Source organism: Tachysurus fulvidraco, chromosome 11 (genome assembly GCF_022655615.1).
Source record: "Tachysurus fulvidraco isolate hzauxx_2018 chromosome 11, HZAU_PFXX_2.0, whole genome shotgun sequence".
Lineage (NCBI taxonomy): Eukaryota > Metazoa > Chordata > Actinopteri > Siluriformes > Bagridae > Tachysurus > Tachysurus fulvidraco.
In genome coordinates, this window is record NC_062528.1 from 15706652 (window position 1) to 15722142 (window position 15491).

Here is a 15491-nt window from a genome sequence, read left to right on the forward strand (position 1 = left end):
AATACTACCTTTCTTAAATCTTCTATAGTTTGCTTTTCCAAATGTGTACTCCTCATATTGACCTGTGTATTGAAAACTGCTGTGTTTCTGAAGGTTGGTAAGCAGATTAAATCTTTGTTAATAGGATTAGAATGTTCCACATACTGAAGAGCATATTTAAATAAGTACAGTAGGACAAAATGTCAGGTCTGTCTCTATCGTGACAGCCATCTATGTATGTTACCTTGAAATCTTTCTATCAAAAACCTGCCCACAGTTACTTGGATGTCTTTTTGGAAAACTCCAGGTGAGACCTGAATCATTATGGATCTATATACAATGTGCAATGTGTTTGTTTTAGCAAAAAGCCGACAGAATTCATGCATTAGTACTGTATGTTAAAATGATGCACACTTAATATATAGTTTGTAATATAATACGCTTATAAGCTTATAATATCAGCTTTCTGGAAACAAATGTTTTATTGAGCACCTTAAATAGTCCCTCAGGTGAAAACTTGTATGAGGTCTCCAGTAGACTCCTGAGAGAACTTTTTGAATGAGTATCCAACGTGTAGCTATTAAATATACTTAACTGTTAATGAAAGGTTTTCTGAAGTTTACTTGTATAGCTAAACTTTGGTATCTTTAAGAATGAATGCTTTTTGGAATATCTATCTGTAAGGCATAACCTGTGTTATTAGGTTTTACCCTGAACAATTCAGAACAGTTTTTTTCTGAGAGTATAAACTAAAAATAATACTGAAAAATGTCATGACAGATCACAAGAACAGGAGACATGGCAGATGTGTTGAAGTGTCTCAATCTACTGGAGACCCTGAAAGAGTCTTTTGAGAAGAACAACATTGCAAACATTAAAGATACTGTTGAAGATCTGTTGATAAGTCGTATCAATATTGCAATCACTGGGGACAGAGGGCCAGAGAAAGCAGCTTTTATTAACTCCCTCAGAGGGCTGAATGTTGGTGATGAAGGAGCAGCTGTCTGTCCATCCAGAGCAGCCCCAGAAGAACTGGCTGTTTTCCCTAATCCCAATCATCCAGATTTCCGTCTGTGGGATTTGCCAATGATCTCCAGTGATGACTCTTTTGATCCTAAGAACTATATTGAGCGTTATAAAATCCCAAGGTATAACATTGTGATCATGACCTTTACTCAAAATCCAAGTCCAAACACTGTGGATGTCTGGAGCGAGGCACGTTCACTACAGAAAGAAGCCATGTACTTTGTTTTATTGGCATCTGAGAATGACACTGAGAAAAATCTGGAGGCCAAAAGACAAGCTAGTCTGGAGGCACTGAAAGCTGAAGGAGTGGCTTTGCCAAAAGTCTTCCTTGTACATCCTTCTGCTTTGGAAAAGCTAGACTTCATAAAGCTCTTAGAGGTAATGTTGTGTGACCTTCCAGAAGTAAGGGCCTATGCCCTTTTGCTGGCTTTGCCTATCTTCTCCACTACCATAGTGGCCCAGAAAAAGGATGCATTCAAGGCTATAGGGTGGGCTGCAGCCTCACTTTCTGGTGGGGTTTCTGCTATTCCTGTACCCATGCTAGCATCCATGGTGGATGCCAGTGTTGCTGAACGGATCTTAACAAAGGCCCAAATGTCTCTTTGTCTGGACAATGAGTCTGTGGAAAGGCTTGCACGGCAGCGAGGCATTGACCCTGCCAAGCTCAAGGCAATGCGAACGTGCATCCTGTCAGAGGAGGTCAGCAAAAGTGAAGTGAAGAAGCGGCTTGCAGCAGCAGAGAAGGACACCACCACAACCACTAAGAGGCTGGTAGAACTGGCCATGCCACGGCAGGTCAGAGCTGTGAGTCACTCCTTTACTGTCATGCTGAAAACCATCAACTCTGCCATTGATGACATGAGTACTGATTCTGAGAAGATTATACTTTTAGCAATAGGGGAGTCCCAGTAACTTGCATATTATAATTTTAATGCATTTGATGAAAGAAGCAGACAGGTTTCAGACACTGAAGACTGACTTGCTTTTCTTGCATGCTGGCTGCAGTCAGAATTGAAATTAAACCCACCTTTTTTTCATAGTTTCCTGCCCAACTGGGTGGGTTTTACAGGAAACTACCCCCATGTTATTTGCAGCCTGATATAATTATACAGTACACATTTAATTTTCACTCTCTCATTCTTTTAGAAATTGATGCATGTGGGAATACATGTGAATAAATTATATGCATTGTATGTACTTTGTATTAAAGTGCTCTACAATTGTTTTCTCATATCTAAAGCCCCAAAAACCCCACCATTATAATAAAACAAAACAAATAAAAAACACAGTGGCAAGCATATTTCAAATAATCTTTTATAGATAATGTGAATAAAAAACAGGCATTGTAAGGTGTGAATATGTGTAAATCTAAAAATTGGATTCAAGAATAGAGTCTGAGTTTTTGCAAAATAAAAGATATTTATTTAAAAAAAAAGATTAAACAGAATTTAATGAAATAATTGAATTTATCCTTGGCGGTAGTCTTGTCGTACAGACATTTATTTTCTTTCTTCGCCATTTTCATTTTCACTTTTGTTGCATTTGCATTAAGTAGATGTTTTACACAGTGAAATAAAACACTGTAAAGTGACAAATTGTCAAATTATTACTTTTATTAAGTTTTAGTAGTGACGGCACACTGCACATAAAAATGGCCATTTGTATTACATTTTATTTTATTTTTAGTAGGCCTGGCTTTCTAATTCCTGTACATTTGAACCATTTGTCAACCGACATACACTGAAGATAAGAAATGTGTTTTTCCCCACCACCAGCCATCTGGAACACTATAGCAACCAGTTAACATCACCCTATCAGCCACCTGAAATACCACAGCACTCCAGTGGGTGAATGATAAACTTCAACAATGCGAACATTTCCTGTCCCCATGCATCATGAAAATACAGTATTAGCTCAACTCTCAAAAGAGCTCTACATACACCTGCACATAGATAAAAGTGAAAAAACTGAGATGTTATGAAATCATGTCTGCTATATAAAGCTATAAATATACATGCACAAACGTGAGTCATAATAACAGAAATATAGTAACTGAAATATCTCATGTAAACAACCTGTCTTAACCTTACAATAGTATTGTTGTCTACCTAAATAAACTGCTGAATTTTTTTGTAATAATGAAACTGATAGCTTTCTGTAAATTTATATGTTGTTGGTGTTTCAGCTGCTCCCTGTTCGGGGTCACCACAGCGGATAGTATGCATATTTCTTTTGGCACAGATTTTACAGATGCCTTTCTTATCAGGAAGCAGATATGCAGGACAAAAAAATAAGCACTTTCTAACACGTAACTCCAACAAAAGATTCTTGTTTTCACACAGTAGATGCAGTACTGACAATTACTGATCACTGTTGCAAGGAGTGTACTGAATTTTGTCTGACTATACAGTCACAGAGAAAATCTTTGCTACAGGAAGTAGCCTGGTTTGCACATGATCAACGGGGTGAGTAAATAATAGCTTCTTCTTTTTTTTCTGAATCTCTAAACAGAATAAGATTTTTTTTCTTTTTGTTTTCTGTATGGTTGATCATGCAAATTTAGCATATTGTGAAGTTCTCCTTTTGTTTCCGTGAAATCTGATTTGGACCTATTTTACTTGGAAGAATTCATGTAAACTAATTCGGAGTACCTGGAGCCATTTAGCCAAGATCGCTGGATTTGATTGTAAGGTAATTTGGTTTTCATGAAGTGTAATTGATTTGTCAGTCCACAGTTCCTTTTCTAATCAGCTAGCAAATTGTGTACTACTTTGAACATTCATTTGAACTAATGCTCTGGAAAATGACACCGTGTATTAGTAAGGCTTTCTGATTTTTTAAACGATGGCGCACTACAATGTGGAATATACATAAATCAGGTATTTGGATGTGTATTTTCAAGTAACAGCAGATATTGTGATTTAAAGCCATGCTGTATTAATTTTATACTATATTACATTCAAAGCAATAGTTAAAAGCTAAATTTAGACATCATTTGTTTAGGAGAAACAGCTTATTGATTTTAGTTTACAATGTTGAATGTAAATACATGCTATAAAGTTACAGAAAATATCACTTTCTGGAAGATTTCTCAGTTCCACATCAACTTTTTTATCTCTGACCTTACACCTCGACAATGAGTCATTTGCAGCTGCAATAGGCCAAAGTTGGTAGAGCATTCACAAATAAACATGTGTTGTGTTAATGTGTGTCTTAGAGTTTCTAAGGACCAGATTTTTAAAAGCAACCAGATAACACTGTAACCTATAAAAAGATGTCTTCAGTGTGGACTTCTGTCCTTCCCTGGGGTGTGTATTTTTTGTTTATTAAAAATCTAGATAAAAGAAAGTACAGCTTTTTTACATTGTAATAAAAGCCTCTTGGATGCTGCTGTAGACAAATAATCAACAATGGAGTGGTTTGATGCAGCTTGAGGTGACATGGAGTTAAAATAACCACCCCGTAGTTCATTATTTTCCTTCAACAGCATTTCCCAAAGTTTTGTATTCTTCTTATACCCTCTCAACATGTTACTGTAACATATTTTATTAGTTTTTTATTTAAGAATTAACCTTTACATTAATAAATCAAATACAGCAGCTTTTATAAGATGTTATTGAAGTGATGATGAATTGTGTGTTAATGATTCTGTTTTTTTTCTCAGTATTTTGGTGTTTGTTCAGCTCAATAGCAACGACAAATCCAATGAAACCAAAACCTATAAATATCCATAAGGAGAGAGCAACAAAAGGAGAGGGATCATGTGTCACAATTAGCTGCAGTTATCAGTTTCAAGAAAGTATGACACTTTTGTGGCTTAAAGATCCTAAGTGGAATGCAACGAAACATGCATTTGATGGAACGGTTGTATATAGCAATACAAAGGAGCGGCCACAGGACCTTGAGTACTCTAACAGAGTGAAATTTTTTCACGAACCCATTAATTGGGCCACATGCTCATTAAAAATTAATGATCTTAAAGTGAACGACAGTGGAAACTATACGTTTAGGTACATAAAAGGAAGTGACAAATATTTGAGTAGTGCATTTACTCTCACAGTCATGGGTAAGTTCTACCTGTCATTAACTAGTTCTTAATTCTTTCTAAATGTTAAATGTATTAGATTATAATCCATCTATTTGTCAATTTATATTGTAGAAAATCCCTGCAAGGTCCACATTAAGCCACCACATTTGAATAGGTCACTTAAAGAAGGTGACACTGTGAGTTTATACTGTGCAACATCAGCAAAATGTGAGTCATATCCTCAATGGCAGTCGTCTGTTCCAAGTGATTTTGATGTGAAAATGGATGGTAATGTTGAAGAAAAATACAGTGAGCTGAAATTGACCTTAAACTGGAAAGATGATGGGAGAACTTTGATATGTCAACCTTCTGATAGCACTTATGTGGACTGCCTGGATAGGAGTTTTACACTTAAAGTGGAATGTAGGTACAGATAAACAAAACACAGCATATACATTTATTGAATTTATTGATAATGTTTTGAAGATTTATAGAATAATAATCTTAAATTATGTAGAACGTTTCCTCTTGACTTCAAAGTATGTCATCTACAATGTCATCAACCTCTTGTTTTTATCTCTCTTAAAACTTGGCAAGTCATATGACAGAAGAACTTTAAAGCCCTCTGAATTCAATTAAAGTGATAACCATTTTACTTTGTTTAACTGTTCTCACAGAAATCACAATATCAACAATTACAAAAACTTCACGTGTTTCTGGGCCACTAACTGTTAGACATGATCATGTATTAGAATAAGTGCTTAATTAAAAACCTGTGCTTCGCCATGCAACTGACTATACTATATAAATCATATATATGATTATAAAAATAAATCAACACCTTATGAACAATCAGTATTGAGAATTCTCAAGAAAATCTCAAGAATATACAAGAAGAAAAAAGAAAAAAATGTTTTTGTCTATTCTTGGATATGGGATTTAAGTGGGTTATTGACTGTCTGCAGTGTTCCACTTTAAGAAGGACTAGATTTTTTAAAATTAAGCACTAGAACATATGAAATCTCCAAGTTAATTTATTTTATTATGCTAATTTGTTTATTGTATATATTTCTCTAGATGCACCCAAAGAAACAAAAGTGTCTGAGACTTCTAAGGATGTGAAAGAAGGAGAACAAGTGAAAATATCATGCTCCAGCAAGGCCCAACCTAAGCCTAACTTCACATGGTTTAAACATCAAAACTCTTTTTCCCAGACTGGAGAAAATCTTAGTTTATATGTTAAGGCACCAGCCGATGGAGGCAGATTCTACTGTCAGGCTAAAAATGAACATGGACGTGACAATTCAACGAACATACTAATCAATGTCATTTGTAAGTATATGTGTAGTTTTAAATCAAAATGTTCACCACATTTGGAAGTCATGAACCAGATTTTTTAAGGCTTATACTCAGAATAAGCATATTGTTCAACAAATTATCATCAATAAGAACAGAATGAAGAAAGTACATGAAAAAAGGCATTTGAACACATAACACATAATGTGTTTCCTGTTTCACAGATGCACCAAAAGGTGTCAATATCAGTCCTGCATTCAAGAACCTCACCGAAGGAGAGCAGCTTACTCTCACATGCTTGGTGCAAGACAGCAATCCAGCAGTCGAAAGGCATTCCTATAAATGGTACAAAGATGGTCAAGAGATTAATTATCAAACAGATACACTTACTGTGTTAGGTGTAAAACAAACTGATCAAGGAGACTACCAATGTAAGGCCAAAAATTCAGTAGGAGAGACCAAATCTGTCGACATTACCAAAGTATCTGTGTTTCGTAAGTATATTTTTAGACAAATATTTCAATTTAAATATAAGTACATCTGAAAAAATGTAAAATTAAAATTACACAAATCGGTAGTTCGGATAAAGCGGTAGAAAATGAGTGAGTGAGTGAGTGAGAATAAATAAAAACACACACACACACACACACACACACACACACCCTATATGTCCAAATTCAAATTTTGTGTAAATGTGCTTTCTGTATATGTTAAATAATGCTAAAGTTAATAATGATCTTTGTGGTTTCTTTTTCTGCCTCTACAGATGTTCCACAAAATGCATCAATTCAGGGCGTAAGCAAAATAAAGTTGGGTTTCAGCCTTAACCTTAAATGCGTTGTATTGGCGAATCCTCTTCCTAACAGATATTACTGGTATTTTAAACCAGAACGTGAAGAACGGTTTCTCATGCTTTCACACAAGTACGAAGTGTACCGGATTGAGAATGTGGCTGTTAGTAATGCTGGAGTGTATGTGTGTAGTGCAGAGAATGTTATAGGTACAGGAGGAAACTCTTCTGAAGTGAATGTTCTGGTGCTCTGTAAGTATATTTTTGTGTGACTTTTACCTTTATGGTGTTATGTATAAAGCATGTGAAATATCATGTTTAGCATTATATCACAGCATACTAATTCTGCTACATTAGCTAGAAGACTGCTTGCTATAGGTGTTTTTCCACTTATGCAGATATATATGCAAACAACAGCTGCTTATGTTACTTTGAAGGTTAATATTCATGTTAATGTAAAAGTTTTTATTTAATCCGAAAAGATCATAAGAACAAACAATCCACTTCCTGCATGGCTAGTTGCTTTTCCTTTACACCCATTTGATATGGGACTGATTTAAACACATGAAGTCAGTAATTAGGAGGTGTGTCTCAATACCTTTGTCCATATAATAATTTCCTTCTAATATGTTGACCTCACTTTTATTCACAGATCCACCCAAAAAACCAAATCTGACCATGAAACAAGTTGTAAAGGAAAATGAATTTTATTCTATCACATGTTCTGTAGAAAGCTCACCCCAGGCAAAACTCATGCTTAGCAGATCCTCTCTGACAAACCCTGAAAATGGCAGAATAATAAAAACAGTTGAGATCAACTTTCTCAATTTTACTTCCAAAGCATTAATGGAACATGCAGGTGTGTACAATTGCTCAGCGAAAAACTCAGAGGGACAAAACTCAGCAAATCAATACCTGGAGGTTTTGTGTAAGTAAAACTATCTTCTCTATTTAGTGCAGTAAGATCTTATAATATTGCCATGAAATAAGCTATTGTCAAAAAGCTAGTTTGTTTACTGCTACTCCCTGTTGTCTTTGCAGATGCCCCTAAAAATGTTATAGCATCAGCATCTCCTGGTAACGAGCTAAAGGAAGGATCTGAACTTAAACTTACCTGCAAAGCTGATTCTGTGCCCCAAGTGACTGCTTACACATGGAAGAAATCCTCAAGAGCACACTCAGTGACAGTAGGAAATGGACAGACATTAACACTCACTTTAGTGAAGAGCTCGGACTCGGACCATTACTTTTGTATCACCAGCAATGAAATCGGAAGCGCTGAGTCCCCACCAATATATATCAGAGTCAAATGTGCGTATTCTATAATGCCTATGGAAGCATAATAGATAAACTGCTAAAATGCACAGTGTGAAAGAGACCAACTAATGAGAGTATTAAATCAAATTTTCATGAAATGTAATTAAAAATAATGTGTTTGGTGGGTGGGTTTTACTTGTAAATGGAAGCGAGTAATCAGACGAAGGTCATGTGCCAAAGAAAGCACATTTACAGTAAACCTATGAATTTACAGTAATATGAATATGGCAATTACAGTGTTTATTCTTTCCTTAGTAATTGCCTGGTTAGGATTACAGTGGCTTACATTTGGCTACTAGTAACATTACTTTATTCATTCATTTATTCAGAAAGAAAGAAAGAAAGAAAGAAAGATTAGGTTTAAATCTGAACAGTGAAAAAATGTAAATGGTGAAAGACTCAAAAAGAAGCATTACAGAAGTTTAGGACTGATGGATGATGATGATGATGATGATGATGATGATGAATAAGATCTGTAACCAGTAAGTCAGAAATAGTGTTACCTTTTATACCTCAATGAGCCATTTTTCCTTGTTTAGATCAGCCACACATAACCATTACCCATAATATGACATCACTGGGTCTATTGGATGAGGCGGTTCCAGTCCACCTAACTTGTAGTGTTCAGTGTGATCCACCAGCCACTTTCTTTGCATGGTACAGGCTGGAGGAAAAAGACACTGTCTTGTCAAATAACCAGAATTACACAGTACAGCCACAAAACCCAGGAATGTACTACTGTGAAGCAAGCAATGAAATCGGGAAATCAAGATCTGTCCCATTCGAAATAAATCATAACCGTATGTACAATTTTAAAGTTTTTTTTCTGTAAATTAAATTTACTACAATTTACTAAGCTATTCTTTATTGACACTTTGTATAAGTAATCAATGGAAATATGTAAAGTATAATGTATAAGCAGAAAAAATAATCTAATAATGGATACATTACATTACCTGGGGTTTGATTCCTGGTTAGGGAGCAAGTCCAGCCACATGAGTTAGCTCTCAGTGCTGTTCTCAAGTGCAGATAAAATGGAAGGGTTGTATAAGTAAGGGCATCCGGTGTAAAACCTGTGCCAAATCAAATATGCAGACCACGTGATCTGCTGTGGCAACCCCAAACAACAACTTTGCATTATTAACATTTACTGTAGTATTTTTATTGTTGGATTTTCATTTTTATTTGTAATATACACTAAATGATAAAATGATTGTGTTGCTCTGAGATATTACCAAATCTAACTCAAATTTCCTCTCTCTTAGAATACATTAAACTGGCCATTAAGATCATCATCTCCTTGTTGGCCATCCTCTTTCTGATCGGTGTCCTGTTCCTGCTTCTGAGGTAGAAACATCTCTGCTATATTCTATGTTACAAGAAATGCGTCATTACAGGATGTTAATGGTGCAGTTTGTAATCTTGTAATCTTTGTGTCCATATGGGTTTTGAACAATTCATCCCAGTCTCTCATAGTGGCATACACTCACTGTCCACTTTAATAGGAACACACTCATTTATGCATGTATAAGGATTCAGGTCAAGAGCTTTAATTAATGTTCACAACATCTGAATGAAGAAAATGTGTGAGATAGAGCAGACGAGATTGACATCTTTCATTCCCATCATACATGAGCCAGTGTCATATACAGTAGGCTCACCCAAACAGGACTGTTAAATTTTAGGGGGAAATGATTTTTTTTCCCATTTATCCAGCTATCCAATTTCAGTGAATCTGCGTTTAGGAAAGCCTCAGATTCTTGCCTGACATGAGTGGAATCTAATGTGGACTTCTGCTGTTATAACATGTAGGCCTCAAGGTTGATGCTTTGCTGCATAACATGGTTAGAGAGTGATTATTTGAGTTGATATTTGTGTCAGCTTAAACTAATCTGCTTTTTTTCTCTGACCTCTTACGGATCGCCGTGCCCTGCACGTCACGGAAGACAAAGTGACCACTAGGGGATGACCCAGAAACAAGCTTCATTTCAGATTTAAAGCATTAAATCCTCTAAAAACACGAAAAAAAACTATTTACCTAGTAAAGTTTATACTCTCAATATTTAAGCCCACACACAAAGCATAATATGATTCATAGCCGTCATACTATTAGAAATTTCTTTTTGGAGAAAACTGACCTAGGTGGCGCTAGACCAGTTTTTCCCTTACCTTTAGACGCTTCCCTTTCTTCACTGGGGTAATATATTCCAAAACAAATATTCCACAAAAATCCCCACAGGTCCAAGGAACTGGAATCTGTAAGCCTTTTAATCCACGCTTTGGTTTTAAAAACGCTTTGGTCGCCCCGCAAATATTCCGTTTGTGTTCCGAAAACTGGAAACAGTAGTGCGCCACCATCTTGTTTTTCCGCCCTAACTTCTCATTGGGGTATTCAAAAATTCTAAATTTACGTCATATTTATAGCCCAGGGCCTAACGAATCAAACAAGCCCTCACTTGAGCCAATCGGTGCTTGTATTGCAGAGATAGACGGCTGAGAAGCCAATGACGTCATATCATTTTTGGGAACCCGCCTTTGACTGACAATTACTCCTTCCAATAGAAATGAAATCGTCCGGGACATCTACAGCTCTTTAGCCAATAAGCAGACGATTCCAACGATATGCAACATGCCACGCCTCCTCTGCCTGGATCTGCGTGAAAAAGCTGCGCAGAAGAATTCTTGCGTAATCCTTGACCTTTTGTCACTCTCACAGCTCAGGGTGTCAAGTTACAGGCCTTTTTTCACGACCATGTCCGTAGAAAAATATTTTTATTGAAGCCACTTTTGACTTGAAATTTTTTTTGGTGAAAGCCAAGACATGTGGCTATGACCCTCAGTTGTTATTTGGTCCCTAACATGTTCCAGAAAAATAAGATTAATCAGTTTATCAGGTAAACAGCTCAGGTGGAAATGAAAACCTTCCATTCTAGCCTCTGTAACTTTGTGCCATTAGGGCCTAGAATCAATCTGAACCTAAAGAATCTCTTCTTTCCAATGAGACCAGGCTCACCCCTGTGTGTCAAAGTATGTGGGAGCTGTACCACTTTTTGTTGGGTAGGTCATGTAGGCGAAAAACCTGCAATGGGGGCAAGATCCTTCCACCCAACTGTCGCTTTCTCAATGTGACTTTTATTGTACCATTCTTTGTAAACTCTAGAGATTGTTGTGTGAAGATTTGCAGTTTCTGAAATAATCAAACCAGACAATCTAGCACCAACAGCCATGCCAGAGATCACATTGTCCCCATTCTAGTGTTTGATGTGAATATTAAGCAAAGCTCTCGACCTGTATCTGTATGTTTTCATGAATGGTTCTGCTGTGACTGGATGACTGGATAACTGCAAAAGTGTGCAGGTGTAAATTAATTTAAAATGGTAGGGGGTGTAGATTTTCTCTTAAAGTTTTTGATTTTAATTGTAATTCACATTGCAGAAAAAAGAGAAAAAAGCTACTGTAGTTCATGTTCATGTATTTTTTTTGCAATTATTTCCCAATTTTGAATATGAATTATTTTAACTTTTTTAGCTTTTATTATTTGATTATTACAGTAATTAGCTGCATTTATTAGTGATCATTCAGTGTTGTACTCGTTCAGAAGTCTCTCATTAAATCTTTATTACTTTACATAATTTAATACATTACTGTATGTGTGTATGTGTGTGTATTTGTTTGTGCACGTCTCTCACTTTACAGAATTGTCCTGACAAAAAGATGTAAAGGAACAAATGAGGCACCTCAACGGTCATTTTTCTTCTCAGCAGCTCCATTATGGTCAAACTTGCGCTCATCTGTTAGTTTTTTTTTTTCTTGCATTATTGTAAAATTTAAATAATAATAATAATAATAATAAGGATAAATTTCAGTTAATAAACTATATGTTGTATAGGGCTCACGTAACAACATTAGGGAGAACCTGGTGATGGAGGGATCTTCAGAGATCTTTGGGATCAGAGACAATCATTCAAGCACTGCTGTTCACTCAAATCCCCAAGCCAACAGGAACACAGCAGCAGGAAGGTTAACCACTCATTATACTTGCATATATTGTATAAAATAAGATTAAAAAAAAAATTACTATATTGCATTTTATGCATTATGTTTCTGCTTGTCCAGGCCAAATTATGACATTCAAACAACCTACGATGTTTTGAAGTTGCCACCAACTAAGCTGGTAAGGAATTACAGTATTTCTTTTTTCTTTTATTGCTTACCACCAAGTGTAGAAGGGATTTTCTATATAGTCAGTTTGTCTTTATATGTAAAACAATCAAGTCATAATCTAATGTATCCAATAAACAAAAGGAAAATGTGGTATCCAGTAATTTGGCATTGGCTTTATAGAAACATCGTCATACAGAAGAGGATTTAACCACTGTGAACTATGCTATGCTACAGTTCATGAACAACAATCCAAATAAAAGGTACAAAAATGTGAAATACAATTTGTTACACATCTATAAAAGATAATAATATTGAATTATAAGTAAAATGTACTAATGTTGTTTTTGTTGTGTTGTTGCCCAAGTGTACCAAGCCATGAAAGTGGTGAGCCAGACTATGCTCAAGTTTCAAAACAGAAACATATAGCAAAAGTAAGTCATATTAATCATAGATCTTGTGTTTGTATAAATTACATAAAGATAATTTTCATGCAAGGGATCATAATATTGGCAAGAATGCTTATGTTCCATACAGAATTTCTTCAGAAAGTCAATTTCTTTTAGGAACCTAATGAATAATTTAGTCTCAACATATCCGAATCCTATAATTGTAAGGGGCAGGTGCCCTAGGCTTGTTCCACTACCAGAGTGAGACACAGAGCTGCTGCTCTGCAATGTGAGGTAACTAGTTAGACCTGTGAATGGCTTATGAAAGTCCTGCTTGCAGGCTGCTCAAACACTCTGTAAAGTCAGGACTAAGCTAGTATTGATATTTTGAAAATTAGAGCAGTACTCCTCTGCTGTCTTTCCACTTTGTTGGGCTTGTTTGCCTTACCTTGTTAACCTAACCACCCTCTTGAGTCTTTAGGTTGATTCTTTATTTTCTGTTTTTTCTGGGTTGAATACTTACGCTATTTTATTTTTCTTAAAAAACACAATGTCACCTCCAAATAATTGATTTAGAATGTCTGAGTTTTCGAATAAATTATCCATCAGAATGAAATTTCAGTGTACCATTTATAATTTGAGGTGAGAGAATTAGTATTATATATTAATTTCCTCTCAGAGGTTTCTGTTCATCCTCTTTGTTTGCTTTGCACTTGGTCTTGAGTATTGTTTGTGGCTCAGTTTGGGTTTAAATCTGGTGTGTGGTGAGTCACAGTAACAGTCTGTATATATAGACAGGTAACAGATGGGAGAGAGAAAACCTGGCATGTCAAGGTTAGTGAGGGCAGTAGAAGATCATTGGAGGATCATCTTCTCTTCATCATCTTTGAAGAGAACCTTTCTAATAGGATAGAAAGTTGATCATTCTGAAGATTGTATTGATTTACAAAAACTCTTCTTTTCCAGGTGACATGTAGATTTAAAAAGCAGAAGCTAAAAACCCTTCACTATCACTTACATAATGGATTTTTGGATTTGGTAAGACAAAGCATGATAAGTATAAAGAAAAGAACTTCACTTCATTCTGTCTGTCTTGCAGGAACAACAAGGTGGTCATGAAGATTATGAAAACGTGTCTGGTGGGTGCACTAAGAAGCAGCCATTTCCAAACATAAACTGGGACTCGGACACCAGTGAATCAGAAGATGAGGTGAATTATACAAAAGTGTCATTCACTGCAACATCACACCATAATCCACAGAAGGATAAACACTTTTCAGATGAGGAAGACAAAACCGAATACTCTGAGGTCAAAATTTAAGGCTAAAAGAATATTTATGAATGTGTTTATATAAAGCAATAAGTATCCAGTATTCTATACAGAGCACCATTGTGTGCTTCTATGGGAGTAAGTCTTTTCATTTATCTGTGGCTAAATATTCCATATCTGATTCTAATTTAACTGAATGTTAAGTGCTAGTTTCTCAAATGTGGGGGTAAAAACAGTCTACGTAAAGATGTTTAAAACCTTGCTTACTAATTGTGATTTCCACTCACAGTGAATGTTCAGTTTGAAATTAAATAATGACAATTAAATATTTGAGAACATTTACATTGGTGATTTTTGCTGATAATTAAAGTGATGACATTTTTTTGCTCAAACTGTGTACATTATTGTATGTTATAAATGTGTGAAAGTTTTTAATGTCATTTAATTTAGTTTCTTATCAAAATGTGTGCAAATAAGGTTCAAGATTTTTTTGGGAAAAGGAAAGTACACCCTCCTAAAATTCTATTTTTTTTTTTCATTTTTATAATGTTGACAAAAATATTTGTAAAGATTATTACTAGTATGTAGAACGACCTTTAGAAGCAATAATTTGAAGTATTCTTTGTGATTGGTTTGAGGATTTTTGGCCCACACATTGCTTCAGAACTTTGATGTTTAAAAGCATACATTTATGCAAAGCTCTCTTAACAGCTTTCCACAGAAGTTTAAGGTCTGGACTTTGACATGGCCAAAGTGTTGGTAGTAGGAAAGGTGTACTTATTTTTTCTAAATCTTTTGGATTGTATAAAATGACTACATACTGAAATATATTGTTTTTGTAGTCATCTAAGTATATTGTTTTGTTTATATAGAAGACAGGGGGGATCACATATTATTTAGACAGTGGAAAACAATCATAGAATTAAAGAAAGATAAATTTTCTTATACCCCATCCATTTACATTTAGATTTTTACATTTTGGATGTTGTAATGAGTATTTTATAAGCTGTTTTTGTTTATATTTGTGCAGACATTTGTCTGCAAATTTTCTAATAAAAGAAAATAATATTTCTTTGTGTGTATGTACTACTTTACTAACAACCCCCCCCCCCCCTTCCTGTTTTTGATTAATCTTCCGGGATGAACTATTACCATGACTCTTGTATATGCACTGCAAGTATCTAAATGTTTGACATGGATGTGGTGGTAATTTGTGCATTGTTAGAACTGTTGCAA

The 15491-nt window shown here is 35.4% G+C and overlaps 2 protein-coding genes and 1 long non-coding RNA gene across 6 annotated transcripts; 2 read left to right on the forward strand and 1 right to left on the reverse strand.

The window, feature by feature from the left end:
* Positions 1 to 777: 777 nt before the first annotated feature.
* On the forward strand, positions 778 to 2244 carry irgq2 (immunity-related GTPase family, q2). The gene has a single exon (XM_027145329.2). The coding sequence runs from the start codon at positions 778 to 780 to the stop codon at positions 1915 to 1917; it is 1140 nt and encodes a 379-aa protein (XP_027001130.2). The 3' UTR covers positions 1918 to 2244.
* Positions 2245 to 3431: 1187 nt separating this feature from the next.
* si:dkey-24p1.1 (uncharacterized protein LOC556718 homolog) lies at positions 3432 to 15326 on the forward strand. Of its 3 annotated transcripts, none has more exons than XM_047820817.1 (17): positions 3432 to 3696; positions 4223 to 4313; positions 4670 to 5071; positions 5165 to 5455; positions 6110 to 6364; positions 6553 to 6822; positions 7095 to 7370; positions 7771 to 8046; positions 8160 to 8429; positions 8975 to 9235; positions 9701 to 9782; positions 12132 to 12168; positions 12325 to 12455; positions 12552 to 12609; positions 12780 to 12859; positions 12964 to 13030; positions 14085 to 15326. In XM_047820817.1, the coding sequence occupies exons 2-17, from the start codon at positions 4280 to 4282 to the stop codon at positions 14304 to 14306; spliced, it is 3012 nt and encodes a 1003-aa protein (XP_047676773.1). In that variant the 5' UTR covers positions 3432 to 3696; positions 4223 to 4279; the 3' UTR covers positions 14307 to 15326. The 3 variants fall into 3 exon arrangements, with proteins under 3 accessions (XP_047676773.1, XP_047676770.1, XP_047676772.1); XM_047820814.1 differs by having other exon boundaries at positions 3435 to 3696; positions 12132 to 12228; XM_047820816.1 differs by having other exon boundaries at positions 3435 to 3691; positions 12132 to 12228.
* Positions 8160 to 10663, reverse strand: LOC113643679. Of its 2 annotated transcripts, XR_007144411.1 has the most exons (3): positions 10605 to 10663; positions 9392 to 9508; positions 8160 to 9099 (listed from the first exon to the last, which is right to left on the reverse strand). It is a non-coding gene; the product is annotated as an uncharacterized LOC113643679 (long non-coding RNA). The 2 variants fall into 2 exon arrangements; XR_007144410.1 differs by lacking the exon at positions 10605 to 10663 and having other exon boundaries at positions 9392 to 10504.
* Positions 15327 to 15491: the final 165 nt, after the last annotated feature.